The sequence below is a fragment of the Hemiscyllium ocellatum genome, chromosome 4, assembly GCF_020745735.1.
Source record: "Hemiscyllium ocellatum isolate sHemOce1 chromosome 4, sHemOce1.pat.X.cur, whole genome shotgun sequence".
NCBI lineage: Eukaryota > Metazoa > Chordata > Chondrichthyes > Orectolobiformes > Hemiscylliidae > Hemiscyllium > Hemiscyllium ocellatum.
The window spans coordinates 78736948-78755755 of record NC_083404.1 but is presented as its reverse complement, the minus strand read 5'-3'; the positions used below and the strand labels follow the sequence as shown (position 1 = coordinate 78755755).

The 18808-nt window shown below is 44.7% G+C and overlaps 1 protein-coding gene across 1 annotated transcript in view; it reads left to right on the top strand.

Moving 5' to 3' along the window:
- The window catches only part of sntg1 (syntrophin, gamma 1), a 555024-nt gene that overhangs the window by 524333 nt on the left and 11883 nt on the right, over window positions 1–18808 (top strand). The window contains exon 16 of the mRNA XM_060824345.1: window positions 4323–4415. Within this exon, the coding sequence (XP_060680328.1) occupies window positions 4323–4415 (93 nt within the window). The remainder of the gene's footprint in view (window positions 1–4322; window positions 4416–18808) is intronic.

Here is an 18808-nt window from a genome sequence, read left to right as displayed (position 1 = left end):
GTGAGGATGTCAGCATCAGTGAGTGTGTCAGCATCAGTGAGTGTGTCAGCAGCAGTGGGAGGGTCGGCAGCAGTTGGAGCGTCGGCAACAGTGAGGGTGCCCGCAGCAGTGAGAGGGTCGGCAGCAGTGAGAGGGTCTGCAGCAGTGAGAGGATCTGCAGCAGTGAGAGGGTCGGCAGCAGTGAGAGGGTCTGCAGCAGTGAGAGGATCTGCAGCAGTGAGAGGGTCTGCAGCAGTGAGGGGTTAGCAGCAGTGAGGGAGTCAGCAGCATTGACAGCGTCAGCAGCAGTGAGAGTGTAAGTAGCAGTGGGAGCGTCAGCTGCAGTGAGGGCGTAGTGAACAGTGGATGCGTCGGCAGCAGTGGGTGCGTCAGCAGCAGTGAGAGTGTCAGTAGCAGTGAGAGCGTCGGCAGCAGTGAGAGCGTCAGCCGCAGTGGGAGCGTCGGCAGCAGTGGGAGCGTCAGAAGGAGTGGGAGTGTCAGCAGCAGTGAGGGCTTCCGCAGCAGTGAGAGCGCCGCATCAGTGTGGGCGTCGGGAGCAGTGAGGGCGTCAGCAGGAGTGGGATCGTCAGCAGCAGTGGGAGCGTCAGCAGCAGCGAGGGCATCAGAAGCATAAGGGCGTCGGCAGTAGTGAGAGTGTCGGAAGCAGTGAGGGCGTCGGCAGCCTTGAGGGTGTCGGCAGCCGTGAGGGTGTCAGCAGCAGTGAGGGCGTTAGCAGCAGTGTTAGCGTCAGCAGCAGTGAGGGCATCAGCAGCAGTGCGAGCGACAGCAGCAGTGTGAGCGAGGGCATTAGTGGGTGCGTTGGCAGTAGTGAGGGCATCAGCAGCAGCGTTCGCATCAGCAGAAGTGAGGATGTCAGCATTAGTGAGTGTGTCAGCAGCAGTGGGTGCGTTGGCAGCAGTGGGAGGGTCGGCAGCAGTTGGAGCGTCGGCAACAATGAGGGCGCCCGCAGCAGTGAGAGTGTCAGCAGCAGTGAGAGGGTCTGCAGCAGTGAGTCGGTCTGCAGCTGTGAGGGTGTCAGCAGCAGTGGGAGCGTCAGCTGCAGTGAGGGCGTCAGCAGCAGTGATGGCGTCAGCAGCAGTGAGAGTGTCAGCAGCACTGACAGCGTCGGCAACAGTGGGAGCATCAGCAGCGGTGAGGACGTCAGCAGCAGTTGGGGCATCTCCAGCAGTGGGAGCATCAGCTACAGTGTTGGCGTCTGCGGCACTGAGAGCATCAGCAGCAGTGGGTACGTCAGCAGCAGTGGGTACGTCAGCAGCAGTGGGCATTGTGGCAGGATAGCCAGCCCGTAACTCTCTACCACCAGGTGTACGATTTAATTATTCTCAGAGGAAATTTTCTATCCATAATGTCTGCTACAATGAGGCACAAGTCAACCACATCCTTAACCTTGGAGGTGGTGGCATTGCCTCCACGCATTGTAATACCCAGGCCAGAGGAACAGTGCAGTGCTGGAAAAGCATAACAGATCCCGCAGCATCCGAGGAGCAGGAGAATCGATGTTTTGGGCATAAGCCCTTCATCAGGAATGTGGAAGGTGGGGGTAAGCGGGCTGAGTGATAAACAGGGGTAGGAGTGTGTGTGGGGCTGAGGGGGGAAGGTAGCTGGGAAGGTGATAGGTGCTTGCAAGTGGGGTGTGATAACGATAGGTCAGAGGGGAGGGTAGAGTGGATAGGTAGGAGGGAAGATGGACAGGTAGGACAATTCGAGAGGGCTGTGCTAAGATAGAGGGGTGGATCTGGGATGAGGTGCGGGGAAGGGGAGATGAGAAAGCTGGTGAAGTTGACATTGATACCATGGAGACCCGACGCCTGCTGGAAAAACATCTCATCTTTCGCCTTGGGACCCTCCAACCATACAGCATCAACGTCGACTTCACCAGTTTCCAAATTTCACACCCACCTCCACCACTCGCTGATGGGCACCTCTTGGTTCCTAACATCAAGAGGTGGAGCTTCACCGGACCCTTTGCAGTGTCAATGTTTCTGGGTCAGGAGAGGTGTGCTCATCTCCTCCTCCCTCTTGCCTATTTTTCTCTTCAGGTGATCTTCCAGTATGTCGTCATTGGAAGAGGAGTCACTGGTGTGTCTCTTTCCACTCTGCTGCTGACCATTGCTGGCCCTGTGTGACTGAAGGGTTTTCCTTTTGCAATTATTCTTTATTACCTCCCACACGCATCCCTGTTTATTCACTGCCTCTACCTTTGTAGACTTTGTATTCTCAGGTAAAGGTTCAGTTGGTTTATCACTGTCTGGAGGGTCCTTGTCTTTTTTTCTGTAAGTCTGGCTTTCCTTCTGATTGTTGTTTTCTCTGTTGTGTTATTGGGGGATGGTATCTTACTGTTCTTTTAGGGTTCTACAGCTCAGGTTGCCACTCTGGGCATCTGAGCACATATGCCCCCCATCCCCATCTTGAACACACCTAGTAGAGGTACCCTGCTTCCCCACACAGCTTCCAGCTCTTGGACTCTTTGTCATCTTTTGTCAGATGCTCCTCCTTCTGACAGAGGGTCACTTCACAATCTGCTGCTCTGTGCCCTGACTTCCCATAGGTTTGGCACACTCTACACTGCCCCACGTATGTCAGGTAGCCTCAGCTTCCTCAAACGTGATGATATAGTGCAGTTGAAGGATGCCACCACCAGCATCCGCCTTCACTGTCACCTTGACATGACGCTTGCTTATCCAGACCTCAGACGGATCCACTACATCACTACTACCTCCTTCAAGCTATACATACCTCCCAGGAAGATCAAGACATCTGTTGTCCACCTGTGGGGGCTGTATATCTGGACTGTAACAACCCTGCTCCTCTTCACTTGGACAATGAAGATTGATGCCACAGACAGAACAGAGAGGGGATCCTCATCCTTTCTTCTCAAATACCTTCAGGTGATGTTCCAATTACTTCACACTCTGGAAGGTCATGTCGAAATATCCCCACTGAAATCATGCAGTCATAAATTTTATTTTGAAAAACTATGCGTTATTCATCCACTACTTGGAACCCACCTCAAGATCCTCTTGATGAAGAAGTTTTAATCGATCTGGGGAAGGGTCACTCAACCTGAAACATTAACTCTGATTCCTCTCCACAGATGTTGCTAGACCTACTTGATGTTTCCAGAAATTTCTGTTTTTGTTTCCAATCAACTAACGTTCCTTCTTCCACAGCCACCCTGACTATGTTCCAAACACCCTTGCCTGAGGCTCAGGCACTTGTTGAGGTCACAGCTTTGGTTGGTTATACACTGAGATGGTCTTAGGCAGAAGCCAGCAAAAGGATCTGCCAATAGCAGCCCAATTCAACCAATAATCCTCCAACACCCAATTACGATCCAGTAAAAATATCGAAATCCTCTAATGACTCCCAAGTCAAAATTTATACTTGGTCTTAGCCAAAAGGCTGAGAAACAATCCCTGCAGTCATACACACCATTAAACTCATAATCCTCATCAATTCCTTCAATTTGACTTTAACAAAGCAATGCTGGCTGTCCTTAATTAACCCACGTTTGTCCAAGTGATTACTAATTTTGTTCCAAATTGTCATTTTTAAATGCTTTTAAGCAATAATGTTTAAATAGAGTGAGGTGTTGTTGCTGGGTTTATCCAGCCACCATTTCTTTAAGAAGGCTGTAACATTTACAGTTCTGCATTCCATTCACTTTGTGCCTGTATCTAACGAGGATTATGAGAATATAACTAATCCCTCTGGAAATTATACATCTTTCAGTAGAATTGAATGTTTATCTATCCAGGTAATCAACTTCAAGTACAGTCAGCCTGTCAAATGCTCTGTGTATTGCTTTGACATTCATTCTAGTCCAACAGTTTTCTTCCATTATGTCAGGAGACATTGGAGAGAAGATCTCAAGGTAGTTGAGAGAATAGAAAAGGTATGCTGCAAAGTTATAAATTGGGTATTAGGAGCACAGGTTCAAACTTGTAAAAGGTAAACTTAAGCTTCATGTCAGAAAACTTTCTTCCCACGAAGATTACACAATGCATAGAATAGACCTCTAGACTGGTGAAAATGAACATCCTTTAACCCCTACCCCCCCACCCCCCAAAAAAGTTTAAGAAATAGTTGGATGCTGCAATGGAGATGTTACTGAGTGGATACATTTCGATGTAACAAATGGTCTCAATAACATCCACTAACAATTCAAATAACATCTGGCATGATGACTTCAAACATTTATCAGTCTGACTATGTTTGTTTTGTTGATCATCAGGAGATTTTTCTATTATGCATTTCAGTGTAATCTCTCTATGACCAGGATCTTTACAGTAAATACAATATTTTGTTTCCTACTGTTTCAGTGTAAAACTTATGCATGTGTGCTGGAGAGTCACCTCATGGGACTGACAATAGACTTCAATATGGGTTTTGTATGCTTTGATGCTGCATCAAAGGTAAGAAGTTGAAGTTTGCCTTTTCATTAGCAATGATTTAATTGGAACTTCTTTTTACTCAACATTTGAGCACAAGAATATCAATTTAATTTGTAAAGCTTTATCACAAAGCTGCCAAAAAAATGAATCAAGGTGCACTTTAATTAGATATCATTTCAGAAAATCCTTTGTGCCAGATATTTTCTGCCACATGGATAACTTAATATGAACAAATTCCCTATTGTATACAAACTCTGACAAGTCTGTATTTTTAAGTATATTTCTTGTTCAATGATGTGAGCGATGAGGGTTTAAAATACTATTAATAGTAATTTATTAATAATGAAAAATAAGTTACGTTACAAATAAAGATAGGCAAAAGTGGGTACTGCAGATGCTGGAGATTAGAGTCAAGATTAAAGTGGTGCTGAAAAGGCACAGCAGGTCAGGCAGCATCCGAGGAGCAGGAAAATCGACGTTTCCGGCCAAAGCCCTTCATCAGGAATTCATTCCTGGTGGAGGGCTTTGGCCGGAAATTTTGATTTTCCTGCTCCTTGGATGTTGCCTGACCTGCTGTGCTTTTCCAGCACTACTCTAACAAATAAAGGTAGCATGGCAGTCAATGTGTTGTGGCTGTAGAAATGGGAACATTTGGACTCCTGTAAACATGTCTGCATTGCCTCTGCAACTGGAGGAGTATTGTCTCAGAGTCCATGAGCTGGAGGTCGAGTTACAAATGTTGTGATACATTGGGGAGGGAAAGAATTACCCTTTACATTGTAGGTTTCTGATTTGCTGCATGATCAGGAATAGGAAGTAATGACTGAGGAAGTAATGAGTGAGGCAGGTAATGGAATCAAGAAAGCAGGAACCTCAGGCTATGCAATAGTTTTGCAACTTGTATGGATGAGTCCAGGTCTGCAGTGTGGAAGAGCAAACTGGCCGAGGAATAGGAAACCGTTTCAATTGGGTGAAATTAAAGGAATCCAGGAGGCGTTGACCGTATAAGTGGGGAAGTGAACATACTGCTGTGCAGAAAGCAGTGAGAATTTGCTGTGTTGCCTGCCTGATTCCAGGGATCTGTTCTGGACTGGAGAGGATTTTTGATTGTGAAGAAGGTGATATGACTGTTGTGGTTTGCAAATGAAACAACAGTCTGGTTAGAACTAGGAACGAGGATCCGCTGAGGGAATACGAGCAACCCTGATCAAATTAAACATCAAAACCTCAAATGTAGCAATCTTTGAATTATTATCTAAGCCATAAATAAATCAAAGTAGGGTAAATAAGATTAAAGAGTTGAGTGTGTGGTTCACAGATTGGTATGGGAGATATAGATTTGACTGGGACAAGTCGGGAGACTAATTGGGACTGGTTTCAACCGAAAGATCTCTTTTACACTGGTGGGACCAAACGCAGATTGGGTGACTGCTTTGCAGAACACCTCTGTCCTGACCGTAGGAATAACACTGATCTACCAGCTGTTTGTCATTTCAACAAATCACCTTGCTTTCACACTCGCATATCTGCCCTGGGCCTGCTGCAGTGCTCTAATGAGAATGACACATGCTTGAGGAACAAAATTCATTATCTGCTTTCCAGCTTTGAGGCCTCAATGTTGAATTCTATAACTTCAGAAACTGATTACATTATATGTGTATTCTCCATTTCTCTTACACTCTATTGTTTGTATCTTGTTAACTGTACCTGATGAAGGAGCAGCGCTCCAAATACTCGTACTTCCAAATAATCCCATTGGCCTATAATCTGGTGTTGTGAGATTTTTACCTTAGTAGAGAAACCAATTCTTTCACTTTCAAACTTTAATTTTACATATCGCTGTTGTTATTGCCAACATGGACAATTCCTTTGTCTTTTGTGTTAGGCCTATATGCGGTCTGCCTCTTGCTCCTCCTCCATCTCTGTCAAAAGTATTAAAAAATTTCCAACTCCTTTCAGTTCTGAGCAAAAGTCATACAGGGCTTAACTCGCCACAGATGCTGCAAAACCTGCTGAATTTCTCCAATATTGTCTGTATTTGTTCCGATTTCTGGTGTGTACAATATTTGGCTTTTACATAAGGCAGGAGTCAGGACATAGCTGGAATACTGTGAACAGATTTGGAACAGATTTAGATGATCTGATCGGATAGGCTATACAGTGGCAAATGGAGTTGAATTCTGAAAAGTGTGAGGTGTTGTATTTTGGGAGAACCAACAAGATAAGGGAGTACGTTTTGAATGCTCATACCTTAGGAGCTAAAGAGAATCAGAGAGACTTTGGTGCATGTGTCCAATGATCCTTGAAGGCAGCAGGACAGATAGATAAGGTGGCTAAGAAGGCATATAGAATATAGAACAATACAGTGCAGAACAGGCCCTTCAGCCCTCAATGTTGCATCGACCTGTGAACTATTCTCAGCTCGGCCCCTACACTATCCCAAAATCATCCATGTGCTTATCTAAGGATTGTTTAAATCTCCCTAATGTGGCTGAGATGTAGCAGGTAGGACATTCCATGCCCTTACCACTCTCTGCGTAAAGAGAGTGTATGGCATACTCGCCTTTATTAATCAAAGTGTTAAATACAAAATCAAGAAAGTTATAACGGAGTTGCATAAAATGTTATTTAAGCCACGGCTGGGATATTGCGTGCAATTCTGGTCGCCATGCCACAAGAATGATGTGATTGCATGAGAGAGGATGCAAAAGAGATTCACCAGGATGTTGCCTGAGCTGGAATGATTAAACTGTGAAGATATACTAGTTAGGGAGTGTTTTCTTAGAACAGAAAAGGCTGAGGTGGTATCTGATTGAGGTAAACAAAGTTCAGAGGGGCGTAGCGAGAGACCCTTCCCCTCAGAAGAGATTAATAATGAGGAGCCTGCGGTTTTAACTTAAGGAGCAGACCGGATTTGAAGAAACATTTTTTACCCAGAGGTTTATAGGTATCTGGAAGTTATTGCTTAAAAGGATGATAGATGTGCAAATGTTCAAGTTTTAAGAACTATTTTGATGAACATTTGCAATGTCATAGCCCATAAATGGGCCAAATCTTGGAAAATGGGATTAGAATAGATAGATATATGTTGACCGACTTGGATGTGGTGGGCTGAAGTTGACGAATGTAGGGAGATAAGAGTCATAGCAGTGATATACCTAGCAGCAGCAATTCCAAATTCTAACCTAATTAAAGGTGTCAGTATCTGACCTAGCGGAAGACATGGGAGATAGCCTTACCAGTGCTGCTTCTGAGGCATCCGTTCATCTTCAGAGATAAAGGAGCAAATATTTTGTGAGACAAGCCTCTTAGATGCCAACACCATTCTGCTTCCACAAGAACACACAGGAGACAAAGAGAGGAGAGACAAAGACATTCAGACATGTTAATAATACGTGTCCATGGCAAGAAACCTAGAGGGGATTTGGTAATGGTGGAGAGGTGTAGCGATGGACAATGTTTCTTGTTTGGTTTCCATGTCATTGTGGTTTCAGCATCTTCACAGGAGTGGTCCCAGTATCACCTGATCCAAAGTTAGAATTCTGTTATTTTTATAGTGGGTATTCATAGGGGATTCGAGCATCATCTTGATTCTCTCCATCCAACTGTGGAGTATTTTCTCCTGGAATTAGACAAAGGGAGGGACTAAGTTGGATGAAAGCGACTGACATAGCTTTTAGTGCTGGACAAGGTGTGAAATGGAGCAAGACGTAGATTGTACCAAAGCCATACAGGGTTAGCAACATGGACTTTGTGGTGGGTGAGAGCAAGTGAAGATAAATTATGTATGCAAGAGTGAGCAGAGGATCTGGTGAGAGGTGAGTACAGCAGCAGAGATACAATATGAAGTAGCAGAGAGCAAATAGTGGCAAGTAACCCTGATGGTTCTGAGAAGGTGATTGATCTTTTTCATATGCTGCTGTGCATGCCTCCAAATGGCTGAGACTCCAACACTCTCTCAGATGACAATCTATAACCAGGCTGTCAGGGTCCATTATCTGGTGATCCTGGGGGAAGAGTATGGCCCTCCCCTGTGGTTAGCTATACATAAGGAACTCTACATCTCTGTCCACAAATTGAGACACCAACATGCTCCTTCAATGTCTTGTCTGGGACTAATATCATGAACCTTGCAGGATAGCTTCAGACTGTCAGTGATAGTCTGAGTGTGCAAAGATGGTGACATGCCTTTCCAACCTGGGAAATCTGGACAGTGGTGAGTAGAGTCATAAAAATGTATAGCACAGTAACGGATCATTCAGTGTAACTCGCCCATGCCGACCAGATATCCTAAATTAATCCAGTCCCATTTGCTTGCACTTGGCCTACATTCCTCTAAACCCTTCCTATTCATACACCCATCCAGATGCCTTTTAAATGTTGTTATAGTACCAGCCTCCACCACTTCCTCTAAGAGCTCGTTCCGTACATGCATCATGTAAAAATTTTGCCCCTTAGGTCCCTTTTATATCTTTCCTCTCTCACTCTAAACCTATGCCCTCCAGTTCTTGATTTCCCCACCCCAGAGATCATTCCTGATGAAGGGCTTATGCCCAAAACATCGACTCACCTGCTCGTTAGATGCTGCCTGACCGGTTGTGCTTTTCCAGCACCACACTCTCGAAACCCACAGGGAAAAGACCCTTTCCATGCCCCTTATGATTTTATAAACTCTATAAGGTCACCCCTCAGCCTCCGAAGCTCCAGGGAAAACAGACCCATCCTATTTAGCCTCTCCCTATATCTTAAAGCTGCAACTCTGGCAACATCCTTGTAAATCTTTTCTGAACTCTTTCAAGTTTCGCAACATCCTTCTGATATGAGGAAGACCAAAATTGCATGCAGTATTCCAAAAGTGGCCTAACCAATGTCCTGTACAGCCACAACATGACCTCCCAACCTCTGTACTCAATGCTGTGCCCAGTAAAGAAAAGCATACCAAACGCCGCCTTCACTCTCCTATCTACCTGAGATTCCACTTTCAAGGAACTACAAACCTGTACTTCAAGATCTTTGTTCAGCAACACTCCCCAGGACCTTACTATTGAGTACATAAGTCATGTCCTGATTTGCCTGTCCAAACTGCAGCGCCTCACATTTATCTAAATTAAACTCCATCTGTCACCCCTCAGCCCATTGGCCATCTGATCAATATCCCATTGTGCTTTCAGGTAACTTTCTTCGCTGTCCACTATATCTTTAATTTTGGTGTCATCTGCAAACTTACTAACGACACCTCCTATGTTCACATCCAAATCATTTGTATAAATGTTGAAAAGCAGTGGATCCAGCACTAATCCTTGTGGTACAGTACTGGTCACAGGCCTCCAGTCTGGCCCTCCACCACCCTCTGTCTTCTATCTTCGGGCCAGTTCTGTATCCAAATGGCTAGTTCTCCCTGTATTCCATGTGATCGAACCTTGCTAACCAGGAGAAAGGAGAAACTGCAGATGGTGGAGAGTCAGTGTTGAGAAGTGTGGCACTGGAAAAGCACAGAAGGTCAGGCTGTATCCAAGGAGCAGGGAAGTCGACGTTTAGGACATAAGCCCTTCATCATGATTCAGGGGCTTATGCCTGAAATGTCGACTCTCAAGCTCCTCAGGTGCTGCCTGACCTGCTGTGCTTTTCCAGCACCACACTTTTCGAACCTTGCTAACTAGTCTACCATGGAGAACCTCGTCGAATGCCTTATTGAAGTCCATGTAGATCACATCGATCACTCTGCCCTCATCAATCCTCTTCGTTACTATTTCAAAAAACTATGTGAAGGTAGCAATACACTATTTCCCATGCACAAAGCCATATTGACTATCCCTAATCAGTCATGCCATTCCAAGTACATATACATCCTGTCCCTTAGGATTCCCTCCAACAACTAGTCCACCACTGATAGGTACGTCTGGCTACAGCAAATGGTAAAATCAGGCTGGCATCAAATGAGACGGGTAGTGCAGTTTAGGGGTATATTCTTAATGAGTTGAATTTAAGAGGATAGTGTGAGAAAATGCAAAAGGATTTATGAGGAGAATCTGCCCATGAATCTCAACAAAATGGATGCAGCCAAAATATGAGAAGATTCAGCCCAAGAATCCCAATACCATTTGAGACAGGCAGCCCACTTGATTGGCACCTATCAATCAATTTTTGGGGTAGAGATGAGAAGAGGTTTTTTTTTCTGTTGGAGGACTGTGCAACTGTAGAATCTGTTGCATCAAAAGTTGATAAAAGCGGGATCCTTCAATATAGTTAAGGCAAGAAATTGCTAAGTTCTTTACAGCAAGGGAATCAAAGTTTACCAGGAGTAAATTCGAATGCAGAATTTGAAACCACAAACAGATCAGCCATGATATTATTGAATAGCAAATACTGAATGGTCCACTTTTGCTCCTAATTTGCATGTTTAACTTTCACTCCCTTCAATACTGATGTACAATGCCAATGCTATGTACCATTTTTACCAAGGTATCTTCAATACATTTTCAAAGCTGCTGGGTCAAAATCTTGAAACTCCCTTCTGAACAACATTGTGGGTTTCCGTACACCCCAAAGAATGTACCGGTTCAAGAAAGCAGCCCACCACTAGCTTCTTAAGGGCAATTAATGATGTATCATAAGTTCTGACCTAACCAGTGATGCCCACCTCCCTTGATCAAATAAACAAAAATTGTTCAAGTTACCAATTGGCCTGTTCCTGCTTCTGATTTGTATGTTTGCATGATCAAACTCTTTTATACTGCGAATCATTTTCTTTATATCATAATCTGTTAATTGAAGTTCATTACCGTGTCAGCTAATACGAAAAATCAATAGTGAAAGTGTCTTAGCATTTTCTAATTATTGAAAGTTCAAATCCATTCACATGTTCCATTTTGAAATATGGACACAAACCAGTCAGTTTCTTTTTATATAGAACAGAAATACTTACACTGTTTGTGAACCTGTTTATCTTACTCACGGAGTTTCAATTCAACATGTTCATTAAAGTCATATATCATTACCTGACACAAACATCTCACAGGATAAAAACAAAATGCTATGGATGCTAGAAGTCCAAAACCAATGCAGAAAATGTGAGAGAAACTCAGCAGGTTGAGCAGCATCAATGGAGAAAGTAATAGAGTTAACATTTTCAGTCCCATATGATTTTATTTCATTACTTACAGGATATGTTTGTGTTAATCCTGCAGTTTGGGAATTGACATTCCCCTGTAACAAGGCTTGGGGAAAAGGCCCCAAGAGATCTGTTACACAGATGAGTGTTCCCCTTATGTTGCTGTATTATCACTGGCAATGTAGGTGAGCATATCTCTGTAAGAGCGAGAGAAATTTATATCCTAATTTAAAGAAATAGGCCTCAACACCCTTTCCTAAACACCCTCTTGCTGCCTTATTGAATTATTAATCTAGTAGAAAACTGGCCCTAGAGCCACGAGAGATTCAAACTTGACAGTTGTTCAGGCAAGCTGTCACATTGTTTTTACTGATCAGTGAGATCAGAAGTGTTCAGCAGCAATCAGAGACCCTCTTTGTGCCACACTAGTGGACAATGCACCAATCTCTTTATTTTTTTACTCTATCTTTTTTTTTAAAAATTGTCTCATCTGGATATGGATTGTACAGCTGTGTCACATTTTCAACGTGTGCCTGGAGTATGTTTATGTGTTCACATTTGCTTCATAAACTGAGTGAGGCTATTTAAATATTTGCAACAGTGAATTGTTGAATTAATGGGTGATATGATATTAGCAGTACCTTCCAAATATTCAGAATCTTTCTTCGTTGGTATTTTATTTTTCTTAGTGACAATGAATCTTGCTCTTCACGCCCTTGTGACTATCAATGGGATATCAATGGGATAGTCACAATTTCAGAATTTCAGAAACCTTTCGGGCTTCAGTCAGCAGCTCCGATACTGCATCGCCTTCTGCCACTTGAACTGTAATTTGAGCTCTGTCTGTCTATTTGTCGATCTTTCTATTTCTGATCTCTTTCTGACAAATACAGGAAAATTCAGGTTTTGTGACCAAGCAGCTTACAAATAATAAGAAGACTTGATCTCTGTGTTGCTTTTAGCTACGATGGAGTCGTAATAGTGGATCAAGAAGTCTTCCATATAACTTTCTGCACTCGCTCAATTTTGAATGCAACCCAGTAGTGGCTTAAGAGAGATAAAGTTAGACAGACAAAAGGTTGATAGCAAGCCAGGGAAGGAGAAAAGCTGGTAATGAGATGGTACGGTGGTCAGTGGTTAGCACAGTTGCTCCATAGTACCGGGGACCTGGGTTCAATTCCCGTCTTGGGCAACTGTCTGTGTGAAGTTTGCAAAGTCTCCAGTTTCCTCCCACAGTCCAAAGATGTGCAGGTTAGGTGAATTGGCCATGCTAAATTACCCGTAGTGTTAGGTGCATTAGTCAGAGGGGAATGGGGCTGGGTGGGTTGCTCTTCGGAGGGTCGGTGTGGACTTGTTGGGCCAAGGGCCTGTTTCCACACTGTAGGGAATCTAATCAAATCAGTCAGTAAAAATGGGTTGGCTGTGCTGAAAGCAGCCCATGGTATGACAGGGCTTGGGGTGTATGAGTGAGTAAACGACATGGAAGGAGGTATTCAGGCCCTAAAATCATTGAACTCAATATTGAATCCTGAAAGCTATAGGTAAATTGGAAATGAGATGCTGTTCTTCCAACTTCCACTGAGCCTAATTGGAGCACTGCAAGATGGACAAGAAATGGTGGTGTGGGAACATGGTGGTGTGTTAAGGTGGCAGGCAACTTGAAGCTCAGGATTGTTTTTACAGACAGAAATGAGGTGAACCTCAAATTCCTCACTCAGGCTGCATTTCATCTCCACATTGTGAATAGCAAATACTGTAGATAAGATTGAGCAAAAAACAGGTAGATCTCTGCTTCACCCAGAACTACGCCTGGGGCCACAGATAGTGAGGAGGAAGGAGGTAAACTGACAAGTGTTATACCTTCCATGATTACATGGGAAGATGCCAGGGAGCTTTTGAGAGTGGAGAAGGAGTGGACCAGGGTATTCCAAAGGCAATGTTCCTTGTGAAGTGCTGACAGGGAAGATAGGGGACTATACATCCTGTCGTGACGTTTTGCTGGAAGTGGTGGAAATGATAGCTTATGCTGTTTTGGCTGTGGCTCGGGGTCCCTGTCATTATTGGGAGGGAAGAGAAGGGGTGAGGTTAGATTTGCAGAAAATGGATAGGAAACAGCTAAAGGCCTTGTCAACCACTGTGGCAGGATATTTTCAGTCGAGGTGAAGATTTCTGAGGTCTGTCTGTAGAAGGGAGCATCAGCAGAACAGATGTGATGGAGACTGAGAAATTGGGAGAATTGAATGGAATGTTTATCGGAAATGGGATGTGAGGGTGCATAGTTCAGGTGACTTTGGGAGTTGGTGTACTAGATATCGGTGGCCAATTACTTATTAATGAAAGTTGCAATCTCTGCAAAAATTAACCAACTTAGATTAACTACTTTGAGGCAAGGATGACCATTCAACGTCTAATAACAATCCAATAAACCTGCATGGTGAGTATAGTAAAATCATATCCAATTATTGCGTCTTAGAACATAGAACTGTATAGCACGCTACAGGCCTTTCAGCCCCGATATTGTGCTGAGCATTTATCTTAATCAAAGATCAATCTAACCTACACATTCCTCAATTTACTGCCGTCCATGTGCTTGTCCAGCAGTTGCTTAAATGTTCCTAACATCTCTGAATCTACTACCGCTGCTGACAGTGCATTCCATGCATTCACCACTTCGCTCAATCAACCCTTGACATCTCCCCTGTACCTTCCTCTAATCACCTTAAACTTATGACCCTATGTGACAGCCATCTCTGCCATGGGGGAAGAGTCTCTGGCTATCTATGCTATCTATGCTCTCATTACCTTGTACACTTCTATCAAGTCACCTCTCTTCCTTCTTCTCTCCAGTGTGAAAAGCCCTAGCTCACTCAACCTCTCCTCATAAGGCAAGCCTTCCAATTAAGGCAGCATCCTGATAAATCTCCTCTGCCCCCTCTCGAAAGCATTTACATCCTTCCTATAATGAGGCGACCAGAACTGGACACAATATTCCAAGTGTGGTTTAACCGGTGTATAGAACTGCAGCAAAACCTTGTGGTTCTTAAACACAATCTCCCGTTAATGAAAGCCAAAACACAAAACGCCTTCTTAACAGGTGTATCAAGTTGGGTGGCAACTTCGTTGGATTTATGTAGGTGGATGCCATGATCCTGCTGTTCCTCCACATTGTCAAGAATCCTGTCTTTAACCCTGTATTCAGCATCAATTTCATCTTTCCAAAATGAATTACTTTGCATTTATTCAGGTTTAACTTCATCTGCCACTTCTCAGTCCAGCTCTTCATCCTGTCAATGTCTTGTTGTAACCTGCAACAGCCCTCGACACTATATATAACACCACCGACCTTTGTGACATTGGCAAATTTACTAACTCAGCCTTCCACTTCTGCATCCAAGTCATTTATAAAAATTGCAAAAAGCAGATGCCCAAGAACAGATTCCTGCAGAATACCACAGGTCATCAACCTCCAGGCGGAATACTTTCTATCCACTACCATTGGCTGTCTTTTTTCAGCCAGCCAATTCTGTATCCAGCCATTTCTGTCCTGTGGAAAAGTCTCTGGATATTTACTCTATCTATGCCTCTCATTACCTTGTACACCTCCATCAAGTTATCTCCCTTCCTTCTTCTCTCCAGTGTGAAAAGCCCTGGCTCACTCAACCTTTCTTCATAAGAAAGCCCTCCAATCCAGGCAGCACCCAGGTAAATGTCCTCTATCCCCTTTCAAAAGCATCTACATCCTTCCTAAAATGATGCAACCAGAACTGGAAACAATATTCCAAGTGTGGTGTAACCAGGGTTTTATAGAACTGCAGCAAAATTTCCCTGTATCCCATATCTCTTGACTTTCTTAACAAGCCTACCATGGGGAACCTTGACAAAGGCCTTACTGAAATCCATATATACCACATCCACTGCTCGATCTTCATCAACTTGTCTTGTCACATCGTCAAAGAGCTCAATAAAGCTTGTGAGGCATGATCTACTCCTCACAAAGCCATACTGACTATCTTTCATCCAACTATGTTTTTCCACATAGTCATAAATCATATCTCTCAGAATCCTTTCCAACACCTTGCTTACCGCAGACGGAAGACTGACCGGTCTGTAATTCCCAGGGATTTCCCTATTCCCTTTCTTGAACAGAGGAACAGTATTCGTCTCTCTCCAATCATCCGGTACTTCTCCCATGGAGAGTGAGGATGCAAAGGCACAGCAATGTTATTTCTTGTTTCCCACGGAAACCTTGGATATATCTGATCTGGGCCTGGTGACTTATCTATCTTGATGCTTCCCAGAATTTCCAGCACATCCACTTTCTTAATGTCAATTTGTTCAAGCCTATTAACCTGGACCATGGTGTTCTCACTTTCAACAAGGGCCCTCTGTCTAGTGAATACTAAAGCCTTCCCTACCTCTTCAGACTCCAGACACAATTTCCCTCCACCATCCCAGATCAGCCCTACCCTTTCTCTGATCATTTTCTTATTCCTCACCTAAGTGTAGAACGCCTTTGGGTTTTTCCTAATCCAAGGGGGGGGGGGCGTGGACCTGACCAGGTAGTCACGGAGGGAACGGTCCTTGCAGAAGACGGAAAGGGGTGGAGAGGTGAAATATATCCCTGGTGGTGGGGTCCATTTGGAGGTGGCGGAAATGTTGGTGGATGATTTGGCTTATGCGAAGGTTGGTAGGGTAGGAGGTGAGCACCGGGGGGTTCTGTCCTTGTTCTGGTTGGAGGGGTGGAGTCTGAGGGCGGATTGTGGGATGTGGATGAGATGCGTTGGAGGGCATCTTTAACCACGTGGGAAGGGAAATTGCAGTCTCTAAAGAAGGAGGCCATCTGGTGTGTTCTGTGGTGGAACTGGTCCTCCTGGCAGCAGATACGGCGGAGGAAGAGGAATTGGGAATATGGGATGGCATTTTTGCAGGAAGTAGGGTGGGAAGAGGTGTAATCCAGGTAGCTGTGGGAGTCGGTGAGTTTATAAAAAATGTCGGTGTCAAGTCGGTCGTCATTGCTGGAGATAGAGAGGTCCAGGAAGGGGAGGGAGGTGTCAGAGACGGTCCAGGTAAATTTAAGGTCAGGGATGAATGTTTTGGTGAAGTTGATGAATTGCTCAACCACCTCGCGGGAGCACGAGATGGCGCCAATGCAGTCATCAACGTACCGGAGGAAGAGGTGGGGAGTGGTGCCGGTGTAATTACGGAAGATGAACTGTTCTACATAGCCAACAAAGAGACAGGCATAGCTGTGGCCATGGCTACACCTTTGGTGTGGAGGAAATGGGAGGATTTGAAGGAGAAATTATTAAGGGTGAGGACCAGTTCGGCCAAACGCGTGAGAGTGTCGGTGGAAGGGTACTATTGGGGACGTCCGGAGAGGAAGAAACAGAGGGTTTGGAGGCCCTGGTCATAGTTGATGGAGGTGTAGACAGACTGGATATCCGTGTTGAAGATGAGGCGTTGGGGGCCGGGGAAACGGAAGTCTTAGAGGAGGTGGAGGCCATGGGTGGTGTCTCAAACATATGTGGGGAGGTCCTGGACTAGGGGGATAGGACAGTGTCGAGGTAGGTAGAGATGAGTTCAGTGGGGCAGGAGCATGCTGAGACAATGGGTCAGCCAGGGTGATCAGGCTTGTGAATCTTGGGAAGGAGGTAGAACCGCGTAGTGCGGGGTTCCCGGACTATGAGTTTGGAAGCTGTAGGTAGGAGATCTCCTGAGGTGATGAGGTTCTGTATGGTCTGGGAGATGATGGTTTGGTGATGGGGGTGTGGTCATGGTCGAGGGGCGGTAGGAGGAGGTGTCCTCGTGGCTATGGTAAAAGTGAGACAGTTGAGGTCAATGTCATCAAAATGCTCTCCCACCGAGAGATCTGATACCTGGCCTGGCTCATTGCCTAGCACCAAATCCAAAATGGCCTCACCCCAGTTGGCCTACCAACACACTGAATCAGGACTCCTTCCTGGATTCACCTGACAAAAAATCGGCTTCATCCTGACCATCTGCACTAAAGAATTTCCAATCAATATTGGGGAAGTTGAAGTCACCCAGAACATCTGTTATATCTGAACCTTTCCTAGATCTGCTGTCCAATCTGTGCTTCCATCTCTCTGATGCTATTGGGAGGGTGTATAGAAAACATCCAATAAAGTGACTGAGCATTTCCTGTTACTGACTTCCACCCATGCTGACTCAGTAGACAAACCCTCCTCACAACCTATTTTTCTGCAGCTGTGATGCAGTCTCAAGTTGACAGTGCTACCCCCCCCCCCCCCCCCCCACCGCCCCCCCCACCCCCGCCACCTTTCTTTTTAAAGTATTTAAACGCTGGAATATCCAGCAACCATTCCCGCCCCTATGAAATCTATGTCTTCGTTATGGCCACAACATTGTCGTTCCAAGTATGGATCCATGCTCTAAGTTCATCACTCTTCTTCCTGATACTCCTTGCATTGAAACAGGCCCACTTTAACCCATTCCTTTTCCCTATCAACTGTGAATCCTTCCTGACAAGCTCTCTGCATTCCATTTCTGCCTGTTCAACAGCTAACTTCTGATCTGTCGCTTTCGTTCATATCTCCCTGCCAAACTAGTTTAAACCCTCCCAAAGTGCTCTCACAAACCTCTCACCCAGGACATTGGTGCCCCCCCTTCAACCTGTCCTTCATGTATAGTTCCACTTGTCCCAAAAGGTACTCCAATGATTTATGTATCTGAAGCCATCCCTCCTGCACCAGCCCTGTGTTTAGCTGCATTCGCTCCCTGTTCCTCGCCTCACTAACACATGGCACTGGTGGTAATCCAGAGATTACTCTCTGTTCATCCTGCGTATTAACTTCCAACCTAACTCCTTGAAATCACTTTTTAGATCCTCATCCTTTTTCCAAGCTATTTCATTGATGCCAATGTGTACCATGATGTCTGACTGATCACCCTCCCCTTTCAGAATCTTGTCGACTTGATCAAAGACATCCTGGACCCTGCCACCTGGGAGGCAACATCCTTTCTGGGAATATCGTTCGCGACCACAGAATCTCTTGTTCATTCCTCTAACTATTGAGACTCTTATCACTTGCTCTTTTCTATTCTCCCGACTTCCCTTCTTGTGTGTATAAAGAAAGTAGAAAGAACTTGCTCGCTCACAGTATCTTAATGTCATTGGAAATTCCAAAATAGCATCAAAATTAGTGAATTGCTGTTGAAGCTGCATTCTTTACTGTTACATATCCATGTGGATTAGCCAAGTTTGAAGCGGAAAGTACAAAAATACATTGTACATACAAATGATTTATCTTGTTTGATGCAT